Source organism: Stegostoma tigrinum, chromosome 15 (assembly GCF_030684315.1).
Source record: "Stegostoma tigrinum isolate sSteTig4 chromosome 15, sSteTig4.hap1, whole genome shotgun sequence".
NCBI lineage: Eukaryota > Metazoa > Chordata > Chondrichthyes > Orectolobiformes > Stegostomatidae > Stegostoma > Stegostoma tigrinum.
In genome coordinates this window covers 40,738,915-40,761,768 of record NC_081368.1, presented here as the reverse complement: position 1 = coordinate 40,761,768, position 22,854 = coordinate 40,738,915, and the positions used below count along the sequence as shown (strand labels likewise).

General features: G+C 40.0%; 1 protein-coding gene across 6 annotated transcripts in view; it reads left to right on the top strand.

Moving 5' to 3' along the window:
* The window catches only part of taf1 (TAF1 RNA polymerase II, TATA box binding protein (TBP)-associated factor), a 132,263-nt gene that overhangs the window by 99,084 nt on the left and 10,325 nt on the right, over window positions 1-22,854 (top strand). For all 6 annotated transcript variants that reach the window (XM_048544209.2, XM_048544208.2, XM_048544207.2 and 3 more), the window contains exons 36-39: window positions 4,624-4,691; window positions 9,761-9,877; window positions 13,324-13,455; window positions 13,562-13,712. In XM_048544209.2, coding sequence (XP_048400166.1) covers window positions 4,624-4,691; window positions 9,761-9,877; window positions 13,324-13,455; window positions 13,562-13,712 — 468 coding nt within the window. The remainder of the gene's footprint in view (window positions 1-4,623; window positions 4,692-9,760; window positions 9,878-13,323; window positions 13,456-13,561; window positions 13,713-22,854) is intronic.

The following is a 22,854-nucleotide window of genomic DNA, read 5'->3' as shown; positions in this document are numbered from 1 at the left end:
AAAGGACCCATTAATTCCTTCTCTTTCTTTCCTCTATGCCAACCATTTTCCTGTCCGTCTCAATACATGTCCCCCAATCCCATGTTCTTTAATCTTGCACGTTAATCTCTTCTGTGGGACTTTGTCAAATGCTTTATGAAAGTCCAAATATACTACAACGACTGGTTCCCCCTCGTCATCGCTACTAGTAACATCTTCGTAGAATTACAACAGATTTGTCAAGCATAATTTTCCCTTCATAAATCCATGTTGACTCTGTCTGATCCTGCCACTGCTTTCTAAATGCTCTGCTGTAAAATCCTTCACAATGGATTCAAGCATTTTCCCCACTACCAATGTTAGGCTTACCAGTCTATAATTTCTTGTTTTCTCTCCACCTCCCTTCTTGAATACTGACTGACATTAGGCACCCTCCAATCTGCAGGGACTGATCCAGAGTCTACAGAGTCCTGAAAGATGACCATCAATGCATCCACTATTTCTAGAGCTACTTCCTTAAATACTCTAGGATGCAGATTATCAGGCTCTGGGGATTTTTCGGTCTTCAATCCCAACAATCTTCGCAGCACCATTTCTCTACTAATATTGATCTCACTCAGTTCTTCTCTCACAAATTCTTGCATCCTCCAACAATTCTGGTATCTGATTTGTGTCCTTTTTTGTGAAGACCGAATCAAAATGTGTTCAGTTCCTCAGCCACTTCTTTGTCCCTTGTTATAGATTCCCCTGTTTCTGTCTATAGGGGACCCACGTTTGTCTTTACCAACCTTTTTCTCTTCACGTACCTTAGCTTATTCTTTATGTTCCCTGCAAGCTTAGTTTCGTATTCTATTTTCCCCTCGTTAATCAATCCCTTGGTCCTTTTTTGAATTCTAAACTATTCCCAATCCTCAGATTTATTATTTTTCTTGGTCAATCTGTATGCTTCTTCCTTGGGTTGGATATGATCTCTTATTTCCTTTGTAAGCCATGGGTTGACCTTCATCCATTTTGCTTTTGTGACAGACAGGAATAAACAGTTGTTGCAGTTCCCCATGCGTTCCTTGAATGTTTATCATTGCCTATCCATGTCATCCCTTTAAGTAACTCTCCTCAATATATCAAGGCCAACTTATGCCTCATATTCTCGTAGTTTCCTTCATTAAGGTTCAGCACCCTAGTCTCGAAATCAACAACCTCACTCCCCATCTTGATGAAAAAGTTGTATTATGTTATGGTCGCTGTTCCCCAAGAGGTCTTGCACAGATAGCATCCCAGGGTCAGTGCTTGGTCCCTCACCATTCATAACTTTTATGAATGATTTTGATGAGGAAACTGTTATGCTGCACATTTGTAGGTGACACAAAGCTGGCTAGGATGTGAGGAGGATGCGAAGAAGCTTCAGTGCAATTTGGACAAGTTGAATGAGTTGGAAAATGCATAGCAGATTCAGTATAATGTGGATAAATATGAGGTTAGCCAAATTGATAACAAATCAACAAAAAACTTTTATCTGAATTGTAATAGATTGGGAAGTAGCAAGATGCAAAGAGATCTTGGGTGTCCTTCCACACTAGTCACTAAAAGTAAGCGTGCAGGTGCTGCATGCAAATTGTACCTTGGCCTTCCTTGCGAGAGGAAGGGATGCCTTACTGCAACTAATTTGATGCATTTGTAAGACCATACCTGGACTATCATGTACAGTTTTGGTCTCGTTATCTGAGGAAGGATATTCTGACGAAGGAGGGAGTGCAAAAAAAAGCTTTATCATACTGATTCCGAGGATAGCAGGACTGATATATGAGGAGAGGTTGAATCAGTTAGGACTTTTTTTATAGTAGTTTAGAAGAATAGGGGCAGTGGGGATCATATAAACCTATAAAATTCTCTCAGAATCAGATAGGGTAGATGCAGGAAACGTGTTCTTGATGAATGGGGTGTTAAGAATCTGGGGCCACAGTCTAAAAATACAGGGGTAGACCTTTTAGGACAGCAATGAAGAGGAATTCCTTCTTATAAACAGAGCCTGTGAAATGCTCTGGCAGCAGAAACTGTTGAGGCCAAAACATTGAAGACTTTCAAGGAAGACGTTCTTAGAACTAAAGGGATCAGAGAACTAGGATACAGAGTTGGATGAGCAGCTATAATCATATTAAATAGGGGTGCAGGCTTGAAGGCCACGTGCTTTACTGCTACTTCTGGGTTTCTATATCTGACCCCACAACCTTCAGTTTCTCAGGCAGGATTATTGCCATTGAGATCAGGGTGATAGGCACGAATCAAAATAGGTTCCTTAAGCACAAAGAATATCAATGGTGACAGCATTTTGGTTAGATTACAATTGTTGAGAACGTATATATTTTTATGGATTATGAGAATTATAAAATGAGAATTTGAACATTTCCTGGGTTGTAAAGGATTTGCCTTTTGGAGCATAATCGTAGAATCCCTCCAGTGTGGAAGTAGGCCATTCAGTCCATTGAGTTCACACTGAAGGCCCAGGGAGCATCCCCCCACCCCCTTCCCTTAAACTCTATTTCCCATGGCTAAGCTACCTAGTCAGCACATTGCTGGACAATATGGGCAATTTAGCATGGACAATCCACCTAAACTGCACATCTTTGTACATTGGGAGGAAACTGGAGCACCTGGACGCAACCCATGCAAACATGGGGAGAATGTGCAAACTCCACAAAGACAGTCATCCAAGGTAGAATCAAACACAGGTCTCTGGCGCTCTGAGGCAGCAGTGCTAACCACTGAGTAACCGTGTCACCCAGAAATGTAGGTTAGTGGGGTTCAAACCTGCCCAGTTGAAATCTATCGCTTTAACCTCTTGGCCATGACTACTGTATGCTCCAAAAATGGTCCACTGTTTACAAAAAAAGTTGTGACCTTGGGTGAAAAGTTTTCAAGAGAGGAGTAACAGATTGCTTTCTGACCGTAGTTTTGGGTCTTAGTGCTCAAGGTTGCCTTGCAACAGCTCTGAAGTTTTGGCTATTGTTTTTGACACAGACTAGGAGGCTGTGAGCATTTGGAACAAGCAGGTGGAATAATGCGGTAAAAGGAAAAATGTGTCTCTATTTCTGTCTCAGAATCAGAAGCCTAAAGACAACCAGTTGAAGATATATATCAGTGAAATATTTCATGAGAGTTGGAGAAAGGTCTCAGAATCACAGGTCTGATCTCCATATAAGCTGAACTCTTAACTCGATTGTAAAGTCTACGCCTAACCAGCCTGCTACCCAAACTCAGAATCTTGTCTTGTTTTGCGATTGATAGCAATCTGATCTTGTTGACAGGAAATTAGAGAAACAATGTGAATTCAACCTATTCTGTCTTCTGCTTGACCTTCATGGGTGGTACCTTTTATTTCTAAACTCAATAGCTCTGTGGAGCTCTGTCATCTCATTCTGTTTATTTATGAGTTCGGTTTTAAAGGGATATGGTTTTGCCCTGATAATCAGGTTGGCTACAGAAATCTAAAGCCTAGTGTCATGTTGCATTCATCAACTTAGCACGTTTTTTCTCAAATTCTGTCTAGAGATTCAAACATGTTGAGTTTAAAATACCTCTAATAGCTAGAAGTTCTGCTGTACTACTGAAATCAACATAAAGTCAGCCTAAGAGGATGCTCAGAATTGTGCTTGAAAGTCAAGGAGGATTTTTGTCTCACGTTCATTTAAGTAGAACAGAGGCACTAAGGAAGGGTGAACGCACAATGCATATTCGACCAAAATTACTCTATTATCCTAAAGTGGATAAATTCTTATGATCTAGTGATTATTATGTTTGGTAGCACAGTGTTTAAATCACTGAATTAGAGGCCTGTGCTAATGATCAAGGGACGAGTTCAAATTCCGCCATTGCAGTTGGGGAATGCATTTTCAATAATTGAATAAAATCTGGAAAGGAAACAGCTAGTATTAATGATCGTGATGAGACTTGAGGATTGTCGCAAAGTCCATCTTAGTCATCAGTGTCCTTTAGTGAAGTAAAACTAATATTTTTACTTGGTTTAGACTTTGTGATTCAAAGCTGTCAGCCATGTAGTGACCTGAATTGGTTTCAGAAATGCCCTGGAAAGCTACTAAGTTATATTTTAAGGGCAATTACAGATGGTCAATAAGTTTGGATTTGCCAAAAATGTCACGTTCCAAGAATGAATAAAATGTAGATTTTGTCACTCTATCTTGAATATAGAAATAAAAAGAAGTAGATGATTGTGCATACAAGCTCACTTAAAATTCTTGTTTTACTGAAAATGGGAACAATCAATTAAAAAATTTCTTGGAAACCAGATCTTCCCTGAGTGTGATCACTTTGCTCATTATTCACAGAGAAAGGTTATTATTCTGCTTGTAGTTGCAAGCTCTGTGATCTGATTATGAAAGCATAATTCAGTGTGGAATTCAGAACAACAATACTAAAATTACACCTAAAGCATGAAAAATATTTAGGCATGATATCTCTAGTGGGACACTGACCTAATGGTGTCCATCATTTAATCAATACAAACTGTTTGTTTGAGTTTAACAGAATTAATACAATAAGGAAAACCATTCTATAGTAGGAAATGCTTCTGTGTGAGTTAACGGAATGTGCTGTATCTGTATTTGACTTAACTATTTATTTTACTTGCAGGTACAGATAGTTTATACACGAAAACTGCTCAGGAAATTGTGAATGTCTGTCATCAAACTCTGGCTGAGGTAGAAATATATTTTGTCGGCTTTGTATTAAATTCGTACTTGTATTCACAACTTTTAAATGAGTGTGATAAATGTGAGAACATTTACTGACTCAGTTTTAAAATAGACATGTTGCTGCAAAGTATTGCAGATTTGTGGTTATTTTCTGGCATGTATGAGAAATTCATGTCTCCTTGTTTTCTATTTTGCTGTGCAAGTTGCATTTTTCGTATAATTGAGTATTTGATGGTGACCTGGAGTTTTATTTACTTCAGTTTTCTATATCGAACTGGCATCAGCTAAGGCAAAGTCATGTGGGCACTTGTCTTTTGTACTTCTCCCAAATGGCATTCCTGATATTTATGTTGAGATAATGTCAGCAAGTAATTCAACTGAGACTAGTTTGTTCTGATCCAGTATCCATACAGATCCATTTTCCCAGTCTGTATTGCTCGCCACTGCACTGGGCGCTGAGGAATTTACAAGAGTATTGTTTGTTAAATATATTCTCCATGATTGTGGAATGCTCGTTATTTAGCAGTGATTTTATGGTTAATCTTTGTATTTGAAACAATCTCCCTGATCTTTTAGTAAAGGTGGAATAGAGATTTGAGATGGTTTTATTTCAGACATGAAGTCGATGACTTGATATGCGATCTCTTAATCTTAGTCTGTTGATATTTAACTTTTTATTTTAATTGTGTATTCCAGAAACATTCAGCCTTAATTCAGTTTCATGGGTTATATAATTTCAAAAGTCATAATGGTTAAAACTCATGGTTTGATATGATGAATATGAAATAAATATATGTGAATTTTATTCAAGCGACAATATATTTATCCTAGCTTTGAAAAAACCTGCCCATGGTTCACTTAACACCTTATTATTCAATAGCATTTTTGGTTTGCGCTTTTGGTGTAATTCATCTATGAACGAAGTCTGTATGACTAAGTGGAGTGTTTGTGGGTAGTAAGTGTAACAATACTTGGAATACACAGGATGGTGGATGGATTCACCCTGTAAATCCCCAGTGACCGAGCAAAATTCACTCGAGAAACCAACCAGAGAAGAAACCCGACCGCTAAATAGAATAGAAGGAAATGATAAGGAACTGAAAGGTGTTGGGGTGGGGGGGAAAGCTGACAAATTAACTCAATTTTTTTTTGTTTTAATGAATATGGGAATGATTGGTAACCAGATTTTCCCTGAGCCTGATCATCTTTTCATTTGTCCCAGAGAGAGAAGTGACCAGATCCGATCCAATCTGATCCGATCCGATCAGATCAGATCAGATCCGATCCGATCCTCTACAGTGTGGAAACAGGCCCTTCGGCCCAACAAGTCCACACCGCCCCTTGCAGCATCCGACCCAGGCCCATCACCCTTACACGCCCCTGAACACTACGGGCAATTTAACATGGCCAATCCACCTAGTCCACACATTTTTGGACTGTGGGAGGAAACTGGAGAATCCGGAGGAAACCCACGCAGACACGGGGAGGATGTGCAAACGCCACACAGTCAGTTACCTGAGGCTGGAATCGAACCCGGGTCCCTGGCGCTGTGAGGCTGCAGTGCTAACCACGGAGCCACCATGCCGCCCAAAATTTTCTGCTTGTAGGTTGCAAGCTCGTGACCTGATTATGAAAGTATAATTTAATGTGGAATTCAGAACAGCAATACTAAGAACCTCACGGCACTGAGATAATGAATTCCTTGCAACTGAATGTGGAATGTCAAGTTGAGGAGCCACTAAATTTTTGGGGGAAACATAGTGACTCCTGTCGTAATGAATGCTCTTAATTATTGAATTTATTTCTGATATGCAGTAAATACCTTGTAACTTCCTGGTTAAAATGTTTCAGCTTTATACATGTATTATGAAAACACTAGCTGTCATCACCTCAAGTCTAGGGAAGGTGTGTTTATAATGATGACTTTTCATAGTTCCTATAGAGGTATTTAACAGTTATTTTGAAAAATAACTTTTGTTAATTTATGTCTTTTATCATGTACCAATTTAAGCAAGTAGTGTCTCGGAAATGAATGCTTTATTTCTGTGTTCTGCTAAGGTTTAATGGAGAGTTGGCCATTATTATGGGTTATTGTTATTAAGACCTTGCAGGTTCCCGGGTTTAGATCTTTCATTAAGGTCAGGGAACGTGGTAAAAGAGGGGGAGGTGTGGCTTTGTTAGCCAAGGACAGTATAACGGTGGCTAAAAGAACTTTTGATGAGGACTTGTCTACTGAGATGGTATGGGCAGAGGTCAGAAACAGGAAGGAGAGGTAATACTGCTGGGAGTTTTTTATAGGCCTCCGCAAAGTTCCAGAGATGTGGAGGAGAGGATCGGCAAAACTATTCTGGGCAGGAGTGAAAGGAACAGGGTGGTCATTATGGGAGACTTTAACTTCCCTAACATTGACTGGAAATGCTATAACTCCAGTACGTCGGATAGATCAGTTTTTGTCCAATGTGCGCAGGAGGGTTTCTTGACTCATTATGTCAGAGGGTGGACAAGAGGGGAGGCCACACTGGATCTGGTACTTGGTAATGAACCAGGCCGGGTGTTTGATTTAGTGGTAGGTGAGCACTTTGGAGAGAGTGACCATACTTTGGTTATGTTTACTTTAGCAATGGAAAGGGATAGGAGCATGCCACAGGGCAAGAATTATAGATGGGGGAAGGGCAATTATAATGCGATTAGGCAAGACTTAGGAGGCATAGAATGGGTTAGCAAAATGCAGAGATGGGGACAATTGAAATGTGGAGGTGGTTTAAGGAGCAGATATTGCGTGTCCCTGTCAGGCAGGGAGGAAGCGAAAAGGTAAAGGAACCATGGTTTACTAAAGAAATTGTATCTCTTGTTAAGCGGAAGAGGGAGGCTTACGTGACGATGAGACGAGATGGTTCAGATGAGGTGATGGAGAGTTACAGATTAGCTAGGAAAGATTTAAAGAGAGAGTTAAGAAGAGCAAGGAGGGGATATCAGCAGACATTGGCAGGTAGAATAAGGGAGACCCCTAGAGCTTTCTATAGGTCTGCGAGGAATAAGAGGATAACTAGGGTAGGGATAGGGCCAGTCAAAGACAGAAGTGGGAAGTTGTGTCTGGACCCTGTGGAGATTGGAGAGGTGCTAAATGATTATTTCTCATCTGTTTTCACTGAGGAACAGGAGAATATTGTAGAGGAGATGACTGAGTTACGGGCTACTAGAATTGAAAGGATTGAGGTTAGTAAGGAAGAGGTGTTATCAATTCTAGAAGGTGTGAAGGTAGATAAATCCCCTGGGCCAGATGGGTGTTTTCCGAGGATTGTCTGGGACGCTAGGGACGCCTTTGGCCTTGATCTTTGAGTCCTCGTTGTCTACAGGTTTAGTACCAGAGGACTGGAGGATTGCCAATGTTGTGCCCTTGTTCAAGAGGGCAGTAGAGATGACCCAGGTAATTATAGACCAGTGAGCCTTACGTCTGTTGTAGGAAAAGATTATAAGAGATATATAATCATCTAGCAAGCAACAATTTGATTGGAGATAGTCAGCACGGATTCATCAAGGGCAGGTCGTGTCTCACAAACCTCAGAGTTTTTTGAGAAGGTGACTAAGCATGTGGATGAGGGAAGGGCAGTTGACGTGGTGTACATGGACTTCAGTGAAGCCTTTGATAAGGTTCCTCATGGTAGGCTATTGGAGAAAATACAGAGGCATGGGATTGAGGGAGATTTATCATTTTGGATTAGAAACTGGCTTTCAGTAAGAAGGCAACGAGTGGTGATTGATGGAAAATATTCAGCCTGGAGTCAGGTCACTAGAGGTGTGCCTCAAGGATCTGTTTTGGGATCACTGCTGTTTGTCATTTTTATAAAACTTGGACGCAGGCATAGGTGGATGGGTTAGTAAGTTTGCAGATGACACTGAAGTCGGTGGAGTGCTGAACAGTGTGGAAGAATGTTGCAGGGAGACTTGGATAAATTGCAGAATTGGGTGGAAAGGTGACAGATGGAGTTTAATACGGATAAATGTGAGGTGATTCACTTTAGGAGGAATAATCAGAAGGCAGAATACCGAGTCAATGGAAAGATTCTTGTTAGTGTGGATGGACAGAGGAATCTTGGTGTCCATGTACGTAGATCCCTGAAAGTTGCCACCCAGGTTTATAGTGCTGTTCAGGCTTATGGTGTGTTTTATTGGTAGAGGGATTGAGTTCCGGAGCCGTGATGTCATGCTGCAACTGTACAAAATGCTAGTGCGGCCTCATTTGGAATATTGCGTGCAGCTCTGGTCGTCCCATTACAGGAAGGATGTGGAAGCATTGGAAAAAGTGCAGAGGAGATTTACCAGGATGTTGCCTGGTCTGGAGCGCAGGCCCTATGAAGAAAGGCTGAGGGACTTGAGTCTGTTCTCATTGGAGAGAAGGAGGCTAAGAGGAGATTTAATGGAGACATACAAGATGATCAGAGGATTAGGTAGGGTGGACAGTGAGAGTCTTTTTCTGAGGATGATGATGTCAGCTTGTACAAGGGGGCATAGCTACAAATTGAGGGGTGATAGGTTTAAGACAGATGTCAGAGGCAGGTTCTTTACTCAGAGTGGTAAGGGCGTGGAACGCCCTGCTGCCAATGTAGTTAACTCAGCCACATTAGGGGCATTTAAACAGTCCTTGGATAAGCATATGGATAATGATGGGATAGTGTAGGGGGAGGGGCTTAGATTAGTTCATAGGTCGGCGCAACATCAAGGGCCGAAGGGCCTGTTCTGCGCTGTATTGTTCTATGTTCTAAGAGCTGGTCATAATTATTATTGATGAATTATTCTAATTTGGCTTATGAAACTCCAAATACCTCGCATTTCAACACACATTCAGAAAGTAGTCTTGTTATGTGACAGCATCATCTAACAAGTGAGTTGACAAGAATAAAAATGTAGCCATCATAAAGTGACCTCAAGAACATTTCAAAAGGACCTCTCAAAAAAAGAAAAAATATTTTGTACCCTAAAGTGGAAGCCCTATGTGGAAATATTTGATGCAGCTTATAATCTTTACAATTATTTTGATTAAGTAAATGTGATTTTCTCTTTTCTTAAAAAATAAGTACGATGAACATTTGACTCAACTTGAAAAAGATATTGCATCTGCCAAGGAGGCTGCTCTTGATGCTGCAGAGTTTGACAGTATTGATCCCCTGACCCCAGGGCCTCATTCTCCTCAGGTAGGTGCTAAAGCAATTTGGTTATTCTAATACTTGTTTCATTACATAGTTTCTATTCTTTCTGTTGTCAGAATATAAGACATCTCTCTCAACTCTGCCTTTATACTTCGACAATATTTATGTGTACAGTTAAATTAGTGAACGTTGTAGTGTTTTCATATTCCAAGCTGGTCTTACAGTTGTCACTTGCTCTCTTTTTGTAATTCTTTTACTTTGGTCAAAGTCTAAGGCATGAAAATATAAACCCTGCATCAGTTTTGACCCTTGTTTGGGATTTTTAAAGGAGAACATTCAATAGGATTGAACTGATATTAAAAGGAAAAGACTGGCCATTCTGGATCAGACAACATTTGTGCAGAAAAATATAGAGCTGACACTTCAGATCAGTGCCTTTTCATCAGAACTGAACTGGATTCTGAAGTAGATGTTGTAAATTGTTGAAATGCACTATTCTGTATTGTCTGGATTTTGATGTCCTGACGAGCTGTTTTCAGGAATAACGACCACTCATTGTGCCAGTAAAACAGCTGTATTTAAGTGACAACATAGTTAAAATGTTTTTATTTTATTTGCAGCATATCTGCCACTATCTTGGGCAGACTTAAACATAATAAGTACTGTTAAAAGTATTATTTAAACTGCTATATCATAGTATGTTTAAAGTGGTGAGAATCACCTAATATGTTCAACAGTCCTTTCTGATGTATGAAACTGGACGAATTGTAAGTATAAATTTTTAAAAAATTAGTACAGTCTCTAAGAACTGATAATTTAAATGTCTTGTTAGATAATTGGGTATTTATTGCAATGATAGCTCCAGCTGATGTTACTCTGGCCGAGTGAGATACCCCAGACAGAAAGCTTGCTTGTAGATCAATTCTCTCAGTTTACTGTGCTGGCCTTTACTGATTCAATGCTGCAAATTTGGTTTTAACAATAAAACAAGTTTATTGCATACGAAAGAAAGATAAAGTAGAACAAATCAAACTATTTATACAGAAAAGAATTTGGAAGATTTTGAAGTTCATGGCAGAATGAAATCCTATCTATCACAACCCCATTGTTTTATAGTACTCAAATACCATAGAGTGAGTTGCCTTCTCAATCACACATATAGGTATCACTTAATTGTTTCTTTGAATCTGTGGCCTTGAGAATTCGATAGACTCTTTCTCGATTTTGTACACAACAGGGCTTAAATTGTGTTAGCTTCGTAGAGAACTAGGTTTGTACTTGGGTTTCTAACCAAACATTTAAGTTCTGGAACTTTCAAACTAAAACCATTATGCACAGGTAATGGTTAATGTTTCAAACACAGAAAAGTAGCAGGTCATTTGGCCCTTCAAACCCACTTTGCCAATCTGTATGATCACAGCTGATCAACCAATTCAGTACCCTGTTCTTCCTTTCACCCCATACCCTTTGATTCCTTAAGCTCTAAGAACGAAACCTATCTCAATGTTTTGGCCTCAACCGCTTTCTGTGGCAGGGAATTCCAGAGGCTTAATACTCTTTGGATAAATAAATTTCACTTATCTCGGTCTTAAATGGTCTATTCCATATCCTTAGAATGTGACTCCTGGTTCTGGATTCCCTACTCATTGGCAACATCTTGCTTGTGTGTACCCTGTCATGTTCTGTTAGAATTTTATAGGTTTCTATGAGATCCTACCTCGGTTGTCTAAACTCCATTGAATAACTCCTGACCAATCCAGACCTGTTCATACTTCAGAGCTAGCAGGAACTGCAGATGCTGGAGAATCTGAGAAGGGCCTAGGCCCGAAATCTTAGCCTTCCTGCTCCTCTGCTGCTTGGCCTGCTGTGTTCATCCAGCTCTACACCTTGTTATCTCTACTTCAGACTTCAGTCCTGTCACCCCAGGATCTGCATAATAATTCATCAATAATAATTTTCCTGCCACATTCTGTTCTGAAGGAAGTTAGAAAATGTTTTCATTGATTCCAACTTGGTTGCTTGGGAAAATTGTTCTGTCATTGCACAAGTCTTCATTGAATGTGGAAAATTAATAACTGAGGAAAAGTTACTTGTGCTTTATCTGGAGGTCTTCATATTTTGTCCGCAGATCACACTGTCACTTGATAGTCCTCTTCTGTATTGAACACAGCCTCTGTTTTTCTGGCATATGTATTAAAGTACACTGAGGGTTTGTATGCTTGATGTGCTGATCAGATCACTGGAGAATATTAACTAGTTTACTCTGGTGATATGTATATGGCAATATATCTCTTTTTACAATTCACATAGCCCTGAAAAAGGAAAATTGAATGCTTTAAGAAGTTATGCAAAAAAAGTTGCCTCTCTTACTTTGACGGATGTTTCAGCCACAAGAATTTGAAAATGGAAACATGCCACTTCTTTCCTCTTGAGACCATTCTTTGTTTCAAGGGGAAGGTAGAATGTCTGACAGTGCCACGTCAACAACAACATCAGAGAAAATGCACCTCAGGTTGGTTCAGGTGGGCGGCACTGTGGCTCACTGGTTAGCGGCCTCACAGTGCCAGAGACCTGGATTTGAATCCACCCTCGGACGACTGTCTGTGTGGAGTTTGCAAATTCTCCCCGCGCCTGTGTGGGTTTCCTCCCACAGTCCAAAGATGTGCAGGCTAGGTGGATTGGTGATGCTAAATTGCTGGTAGTATTCGGGGATGTGTAGATTAGGTGGGTTATAGGAAGATGGGTTTGGTTGGGATGCTCCAGGGGTCGGTGTAGACTTGTTGGGCCAAAGGGTCAGTTTCCACACTGTAGGGATTCTACAATTCTATGAAAGGCAGTAAAAAAATGGCTCAGTAGTGTTCTTCCTTGGCATTGGGAGGGACTCTCTTTATTCATGGAACATCCTGATGTATAATTTGTTGAGGCTGTCTTATGTTATATCTGTGTACATCTCCTTTATGTGGCAATGGAGGTAGTGATAGACAGCCCTCTTAAACTGAACGTCTGCACTAGATCCTGGTATGACTGACTTTCTGCTTTTTCTGAACCTACTGACTTGTTCTGAAGCACATTTTCACAGATCACAAAGGTATGAATGTAGCTGTATAAAATACCAACAATATAATTCACCTGTTAGATACTAAAATTGTTCCCAGATTATTGTGCATTTTGGTGTACCTCAGTTCTAAGTACATTTATGGAGCGTACGTAAGCAATTTTATCATACGCACACTCCTATCATTACCACATATTTGAACACGCATGCTGTCTGGCAATAGTCTGAATAGAAATCAGAAGATAATTTTTCACAGACTGAAGTTAAACGTAGCATTGCCATTATCACTACAGCTGAGTTGAGTTTAGCTTACTCAACATGGAGCAAGAATTGACCCTAGAACTTAACTGGCTTTGAAATTCCTTCGAAAGAAAGCATGTTCCTCTTTAATGATTGTTTTACTTTGCAAATCTCATTGAGTATATTTGTTTCTCAGGGTCATTGCCGTGAGGGACGCATAAGGACAGGTGAGGAGGAATCTGATGTGGACGTGGAGGGTTTTGAGGAAGATGATGATGGTAAACCGAAGACACCCGCCCCAGCAACTGACTTTTACCATGCTCTGCATGTAATAACTTATTGGAGCCTTTGAATGTTTCATTAACCTGTTCATGTATTTCTGTTTTAATTTATGAAACACATCATTAAATACTTTGCTGTGTTATCTTTACCAGGAAACAACTGAGGGAGAGTGTGAAATGGAAGATGAGGATGAGATAAATGTACCACAGCGTCAGGCAAGTGTGTTGTATGAAGACTTGCTGATGTCAGATGGAGAGGATGAAGATCATAGCGAAGAGGAAGAAGGAGACAATCCATTTTCTTGTGAGTAGCATGTTTGCTGCTATTCTAGATTGCATTGTGAGTTTGACTTCTTCCAAGTAATATTCAATAACAGATAAAAGATAAGTAGAATCAACCAAGTCCTGTAGGTGAAATTCTTGCAACATTGTGTACTTAAATGTTATATTTTGTGTATAAAATCTAGTCCATATGCTTTATAAGGGATTGGAGAACATTGAGACGGAAACAGGAATGAAATTACAGGAGGTGATCACATTGAAAATCCAGAAGGAGGAAACTTTTGAAAATGACAGGGCATATGAGCTGTGAAGGTAGCGCTGAAAACATAATGATTCAAGACTGTCTACATTCCTGTTATAAAAGAAAATATTGAGGCTGCTGTCATTAAGTAGATTGAGTGTTGATGTTTAAAATAACAATTGACTGTCCCTCAAAATGGAATTTGAGCCCGATTCCACCACAAGGTCAGTTAGTGAGATAGGGCATCAAGCAATGACTGTTGAATACAATGCAAGAAATACTTCTTACAACTTGCCCCTTCAACAGCTTTATCCTGATTTGGAGTATAGTTGTTTCCAGTTCTCATCTACATAGCCCAATTGCCGGTGAGTTGCACAGTCTGAGGTGGCTTCCCCAAAAGTAATGGCCCTATGCTCACCTGATATTCATATATACACTCTTTGTAGCAGAACTCAATAAAAATGATTGGTAACATAAAACCTAGCTGATAATTCTTCTTTGTACCTCTCTTTTGAACTTAATTATCAAGCCCAAGCTGAGACCAGTTAGCTCAGTACAAACTCAGTTTCGAAACTATCATCTCTACTCTGTATGTCTCAATACCACAATGTTCCAATAAGCCTTTGAGGCAGAATTACAAAAATATTTTATCTTGGAACAAGCGTAGGTAAAAAATAACAGTGATGTGGTTAGTGCTGCTTAAAACTGAAATATGTTTGCAGGGTTTGCTGTTCATAGGATTGAATGGGATATATGGGTTTGAAATAGCCTAGGTGGCCAAACGGTCCATACAATGCATTTATTCTCCTCTTGATTCTTCTCCAGTTTTTCCTCTCCTAAACCAATTATTGTTACCTGCTAGTCTCTTCCCTTTTCTATGCTTGCCTAACTTACTCTGAAATGCATTTGTATTTATTTTTTCAGCCACTCCATGCACTACTGAGTTCCACATTCTTAGCATTCCTTGGGTAAGATCGTCGTTCTTAATTACCCTATTGGATTAGTGATGACTATCTTACATTTTTGGTCTCCAGTAATGTTATTTCCAACAAAAAGAAACAATATCTGTATCCAATCTGGGAAAGCCTTTTGAGATTTTAAAAATCTCTATGGGTCATCCCGCAGCTTTTTTCCCCAGGGAGAAAGATCTAGCTTCAGTAATCTCTCTCGTTCATTCCACAGAGTCAGAAGTCACACAACACCAGGGTATAGTCCAACAGGTCCATTCAAAATTACAAACGTTTGGAGCATTGTTCCTTTGTCAGGTGAAAACTTCGAAGCAGAGCTCTAAAAGTTTGTGATCTCAGATAAATCTGTTAGACTATAGTCTGGTGTTGTGTGAGTTCTGACTTTGTCCACCCCAGTCCCAACACCAGCACCTTCACATTGTGGCTACCATTACTGCACAGAGTGAGAGGTGCATATCTCTGCAGAGCCCTCCTGGCTGATAATAAATGACTCCACATCCCGAACCCCAATGGAAGGAGAGACATCAATTCTTAGTGGGAAAGTGATGTTTGTCCACCTTCTCCAAAAAGAAAGACACCTGCAGAGATGCACAGATACCATGCACACAGTCACACACAAGGATCCACGTGCATGCGCGCACACAGACACCAACATGCACACAGACATTTACAGACAGACACATGCACACAGACCCAATCTCTCGCTCGCTCTCTCTCTGTCTCGCGCTCTCTCGCTCGCGCTCTCTCTCTCTCTCTCTCTCTCTCCCACACACACACACACACACACACACACACACACACACACACACACAGACAGAGAGAGTTGGAATTCCCTTACTGCTGAGAATTTGGGTGAGGAGCAATTTGTTAGGTGTGTCTAGGAGAGTGTTTTTTTTGCAACAGTATGTGAATAGTCCAACAAGAGATGGGTCTGTACTGGAACTGGTGTTGGGAATTGAACGTAGCCAGGTGATGAAAGTTTCAGTGGGGGAGCATTTTGGGAATAGTGACCATAATTCTGTAATTTTTCAAACACTTACGGATAAGGACAAGAGTGGACCTTGAATGAAGGTGTTAAATTGGGGAAAGGCCAGCTGTAACCGAATTAAGCGACAAGTGGACAATGTGCATTGGGAACAGCTGTTTGTGGGTAAATCCATTTCTGACATGTGGGAGTCTTTTAAGGACAAGTTGATTAGATTGCAGACCAGACATATTCCTGTGAAAATGAAGGACAGGAATGGCAGGATTCGGGAACCTTGGATGACAGGGGAAATTATTAGCTTAGTCAAAAAATGGTAAACAAAGCTTAGGTTTAGGCAACTAAAAACGTACTAAGTCCTTGAAGGATATAGAAAAATTAGGAAGGAGTACAAATGGAGAGTTGGTGCTAAAAGCAGCTATGACATGTCCTTGGCCAGCAGGATTAAGGAGAATCCCAAGACATTTTATGCCTGTATTAGGAATAATGGGTACCTAAGGGAAGAGTGGTCCTACTCAAGGATATAGAAGGAAGGTTTTATGTGGAGTCAGAGGAAAAGGGGAGATCCTTAATGAGTACTTTACATTAGTATTCACCAAAGAGAAGGACATGAGGGATGCTGACATTAGGGAAAGATGTGTGAATTCTGTCGGTCAGGTCAACATGAAGGAGGAAGTGTTGGGTGTCTTGAAATACGTTAAAGTGGTCAAGCCCCAGGGTCAGATGGGATCTATCCTAGGACACTACAGGAGGTAATGGAGGAAATAGATGGGGCCTTAACACATAACTTTGTGTCCTGTTTGGCCTCATGCAAAGTTCCAGAGGACTGGAGAATTGCCAATGTTGTTCCTTTGTTTAAGAACGGATACAGAGATACTCCAGATAATTTCAGGCTGCTGAGCCTGACATCCGCATTGGGGAAGCTGTTGGAAAAGATGATGAGTGACAGGATTTATTCACATTTGGAAACTAATGTACTTCTTAGTTATAGGCAGCATGAGTTTGTGCAAGGAAGGTCATCTCTCATGAATTTTGAGTTTCTGGAGGAAGTGACAAGAATAATTGATGAGGGAAGGGCAGTGTATGTTGTTTACATGGACTTCAGTAAGGCTTTTGATAAGGTAACTCATGGCAGGTTGGTACAGAAGGCACAGTCTCATGGGATCTGGGGTGGGTTGGCTAGATGGATATAAATCTGGTTTGGGTGTAAAAGACGGAGTACTGGTGGAAGGGTGCTTTTTGGACTGAAGATCAGTAACTAGCGGTGTTCCACAGGGATCTGTGCTGGGATGTTTGTTGGTTGTATTATGTATATAAATGATCTGGAGGAAAATGTAGGTGGTCTGCTTTGTGGTCGAAGTTTGTGGATGACACCAAAATTGGCAGAGTTGCAGATTGTAATGAGGACTGTCAAACAATAGAATGAGCTATGAACAGATTGTAGGTTTGGGCAGAGAAACGGCAGATGGAGTTTAATTCGGACAAATGCGAGATGATGCATTTTGGAAGATAAAATTCGGGTGTAAATTGTACAATAAATGGTAGATTCCTTAGGAGCACTGGCATACAGAGGAAGCTAGATGCGTGCAGGTCCTTAGACCTCTGAAAGTCGCAATACAGGTGGATAAGGTGGTCCAAAATACACAAAACAGCATGCTTGCCTTCATTGGCCAAAGCAGTGAATGTAAAAGTTGGCAAGTTATGTTACAGCTGTACAAAACTTTCTTTAGGTCACATCTGGAATATTGCATACAGTTCTGGTCACCACACTACTGTGTGGATGCTTTGGAGAGGGTGCTGAAAAGGTTTACCAGAATGGTCTGGATGATTTTTGTTTTGAGATAAGTTGGATAAAATCAGACTGTTTTCACAAGAAAGACAGAGGCTGAGGAATGACCTGATAGAGGTTTACAAAATTGTGAGAGGCACAGATAGATTGGACAGTCAGAGTCTTTTTCCCAGGATAGAAAGGTCAAGTACAAGAGGACACAGATTTAAGGAGGGGGAAAGTTCAGGGGAGAAGTGCAGGGAAACATTTTCACACACAGGCGGTGGGTGCCTGGAAAGCACTGCCAGTGGAGGCGGTGGAAGCAGGCACGCTAGTAACATTTAAGGCATATCTTGATAGAAACATGAACAGGAGGTGAACAGAGATATAAAAACCATGCATGTGCAATAAGTGCTGTATCTAAGTGAGGAATAGGAATCGGTGCAGGCTTGGTGGGCCGGTGGGCCAAAGGGCCTAGTCTTCTGCGGTATTGAATTGTATGATTGTGTTAAGACATCATTACACCTGAGTTCTTGGTTGGTTAGTCGGTTTCTGGAACCGTCAGCAGTTGTGAAGGTCGCCAAAGCCTTAAATTCTCAGTTTTCTGGAGTTTCTTTTCAGTCAGTGCCGAATGGCTTTTCTTGAAAGGCAGCGAGGGAGGGTGGTATTTCTAGCTTGTTTCACTTCTGTGACAAAAAAATCAATGTCATTTTTCTCTGCCAAAAGCAGCTCTTTGAAATACCAAGATAACAAAGTGTGGAGCTGGATGAACACAGCAGGCCAAGCAGCATCTCAGGAGCACAAAAGCTGATGTTTCGGGCCTAGACCCTTCATCAGAGAGGCTCAACACTTTGGTATCTTGGATTCTCCAGCATCTGCAGTTCCCATTATCACATCCTTGAAATACCAGCTTGTTTGTGAATTTCCTGACTTCGGGTGATGCTCCATTGCTAACGTGAAAAATTCTTGTCATATTACAAATTAGGTACAGTATAACAACCTTATCATGTCTCTTGGTGTGGCATGGTGGGGTAGAGAGGGAGGGGTTGTAGTAGGTGGTCAACTGGTTTTATTTCCTTTTGGGTGAAATGTTAATCTCATTTCAGGTTGTTTTTGTCTAAATCACATTAATTTCATGAAAACTGATCATTTGTCCTGTCAAGCAATTGCTATGTTCAATGTTTTTGGTTCCTTTATAAACCATTTTGCTCCATCTAAGTCTCAGGTATAAAATCGGACAAAATTGTTTAAAAAAATAAATTATTCATGTTATATTAATGTGACAAGCTGTAGTGAAGCACCCGTCTTTTATATTGCAATTCCTTTGCAAAAGGAATCATAGAATCCCTACAATGTAGGAATCAAACCATTCAGCACTCAAGTCCCAACACTCCATAGAGCATCCCACCCTGATACACCCCTGTAACTCTGCATTTCCCTTGGCTAACGCACTTATCCTGCACATCTCTGGACACTAATGGGCAACTTAGCATAGCCAGTTCACCTAACTTGCACATCTTTGGACTGTGGGAGGAAACTGGAGCTTCCAGAGCAAGTCCACACAGACACAAGGAGAATGTGCAAACGCCAAACAGTGTCACCCAAAGTGGAATTGAACCCGGGTCCCTGGTGCTGTGAGGCAGCAGTGCTAACCACTGAATACGGTGCCACCCATAACCATATTCCATTTGTCTTCCTCATCCATTTCTAATTACTTGCTACACCTGCATTTAAACTTTGAGATTCATGTACCAGGACACTCATCACTCTGCACCTCAGAATTTTGTTCCCTCTCTTTGAATAATTTGCTGCTTTTTCTTAATTTTCCACATCAAAGTGGACAAGTTCAAATTTTCTTACATAATGCTCCATCTGCTAAATTTTTGTCCGCTCATTTAACCTATCTATATCCTTTTGCAGACTCATAATTTCGTCTCCAATTTGTTTTTGTGCATATCCTTGTGTTATCAGAAAATTTATTAATAACTTAAATTAAGGAACATATTATAAACAGTTGAGGTTTCAGCAGTGTCCAGTAGTACATGACTTGTTACATATTGCCATCTATGCCCTTTGTGTATTGTGTCTTAGTGAAATAATTCTCCATCCAAACTATCACTTTACCAAAACGCCATCCATGCCATGAGCTCTTATCTTGCATAGTTTGCATCTTTGATCTGGCCCTTTGTCAGATGCCTTCTGAAAATATTGTAACACAGTGACTGGTTTCCCTCAATCCACATTGGAGCTCTTTGAGGAAATAAGCATCCTTTTACAAAACCTTGCTGACTGTGCTTGATTGCATTGAGATTTTCTAACTGCCCAGAGTATTTCAGAATTTTCTCAGTGACCAACAGTAAGCTGACGGGCCAGTTGTTTCTGGCTTTTCCCGTTGAATGCACTCGTTTTAAGTTCCTCCTTGTGTTTAATTTCCTGATTTGACATTTATATCGAGGATTATTATTTTTATCCCGTAGATTAGTGACAAACCTATCTGTTTGGTTTATTCACTATTACCTTATTTTCCATCACTAATTTCCCAGATTTGGTCTCCACAGGATTAACATTCATTTACTTGCCCTTGTCCTTTTTAAAATGTGTAGAAATTCTTATTGTTTGTTTTTATATTTCTAGCTGGCTTTCTCTTGTACTTTGTCTCTGATTAAGCTTTCAGTCATTCTTTGCTATTCTTTGTTTTGTTATGAAACTGACTTGATCTTGTTTCTGAATATTTTGTCATGCGGTTTGTTGCCATGCTGAGACTGTGCTCCAAAAAGATTTGTCAAGGAAAAGGCAAGCCGGGAACTGTTTTCAAGGTTACACTTCACAATAACACTGTTTATTGTACTTCAGTATTAAATGCTGCTGTACATGGTAATCTGAGATATACCATGCTCTGATTCTTCAATTATATTATATACGAATTTATCCTTAACCCTTTGTTTGTTGCTGTCTGTGTTCTCTCAAGACTCTGAAGTTCTCGTCTAGTGTGGTATAGTGTTGTGAGTTCTAGCTCTTCGCACATTACTCTTTATGCTCACTGATGTGTAAGTCTGTGACATAATTGCAAGGTTGCTTCGGTGTCTGAGGCTCTTTTTATAATACTGTGTGGAGACTGAGAACTCCAACCCCCAGTAAGCTGGGAGTCCCAGTTCATGTGTGGAGGCCTTGTAGCTCAAACCAGCAGTCATTTTTAAATATTTAAAGGATATGATCATCTGGTCAGAAGTGCACCACTAAATGCCAAAAACAATCCAGGACACAGAATGTGCCATTACAAAGAAATTGAATCTGCAGCATATTGTGTTTCACTGTACTTTTCTGGCTAATTTAGGTATTCCTTAGGTTGATTATTTATGTTAGTGTATAGATAGTTTTAATCAACCTGTTCAGATGTGTAACATTACACCTTTGGAACAGGTGAGACTTAAATCTGGGCCTTCTGGTTCAGAGGTAGGTTTATTAGCACTATGCCAAAAGAGCATCTGATTGTAAAGTGTAAGATTGACATTTTTAAGCAATTTTACCTTACTGGTCAGTTAAAGTGAATGCTTGGTTGTTCAAACTTTGTGGATCTTTGTGGCATTATACATTTGTTAAATACTTGGGATTCCTCCTTCAACATTAAGCAAAAGATTACAGGTCTCTGACTGGACCATAACCAATTCAAAACTTTGCTCCAGGAGAGTAACAATATTCTGTCCAATCTTCTGGCTTGCCACTCGTTTTTGCTTCATTTTAAGCTTTTTCTTTAAATTTGATATTGTCTTAACTTCCTAGTTAACCAATATGGTGCATCCTTCTCTTGGAGTCTCTCTTCCTCATTGGTATGTACCTTTTTTGAGTATTCTGAAGTATTTCTTTAAATGTCTGCCATTGCTTTTCTACTGACCTATCTTGAAATTTTATTTCTCAGGTCATTTTAGCCAGCTTGGTTAAGAGCTGAGTCATGTCCTCATAATTGCCCTTATTTTATTTAAATTTGTTTATTTTGTTTGGATTATTGCTGCACCTGGCTCACAAGCCCTCATTATTTCTTCCTATATACCCATTGTACAGTCTGGTTACTGTTATGGAATAGCTCCTTAGCTTTTCTGTATCTCATCTCTACCCAAACTGACTGTCTGGAAATAAAGTCATCTCTGTCTCTGTAATGACGACCAGAGCATGCATATTTATTTCTGTTTGTGCTGTCAGCTCATCTGTTTTGTGATGGAAAGCCTTCAGGAGCTGAATGGCCTACTCGTGATCCTGTAAATGCTATATGTATTCAGACACCATCTGCAGTTTAGTCTTTTTACTGTTTTTGTAACCTCTGGCCTTATCTGCTCATACCTTCTTAGAGTGTATATTTTGTCCCTTCCTGCCATACTTGAAGCACCGTTTTCATTAGTGTTACCGAATCAATTGTCTGCTGTATTCACTTTCAAGCCTTCTGTACATACCCAAGAATACAACTTGTCAAACTACTGTTTCCATTGCAATTCTGGTGAACACCATCCCAGCTCTAACTTTGCCTAATATTAGTTCCAGCGTGCCATGAATCTAAACCCATTTCTTCTACACCAATCTTTTAACTCCTTAATCATATTTGAACTACACCAATATGTATAGGTAGTAGTTGGGAGATTATTATCTTTTGAGGTTATGCTTTTCAATTTAGCTTAGTTCCTCATATTTCCGTAGCAGAATCTCCTTTTCTGCAAATGGAGATTGGAAATTCACTCATATTGTAAGAAACTAAAAGGATTTCGATGGATGTTTTTCCTGTAAATGAGAGAATAGAGATTTAAGTACATATTAAAATCCATTGTACATGGTTAAGTGTTGACACTGAACAATGTCTTATTATTTGAAGATGAATAAGGATTGTACTTTAAGGTGCACTTGACTTTGTTTTGCTGCTTTAAATATTTGGAAAGATCCTTCATTTCAGAAGAAGGGTCCCCACCCAAAACATCAATCTTCCTGCTCCTCTGATGCTGCCTGGCCTGCTGTATTTTTCCAGCTCCATACTGTGTTATCTCTGACTCCAGCATCTGCAGTTCTTACTATCTCTGAGAATGAGAGTTGCTGCATATACCATTTTGATACATAAAGAGCAATTGTTTCCTAACTTGAGTATGAAACAAACACTGTTTTGAGGTTCTTAGTGAGTGACAATGGTAACTTTGCCAGTTAATTTGAGTACTTTCATTGTTTCAA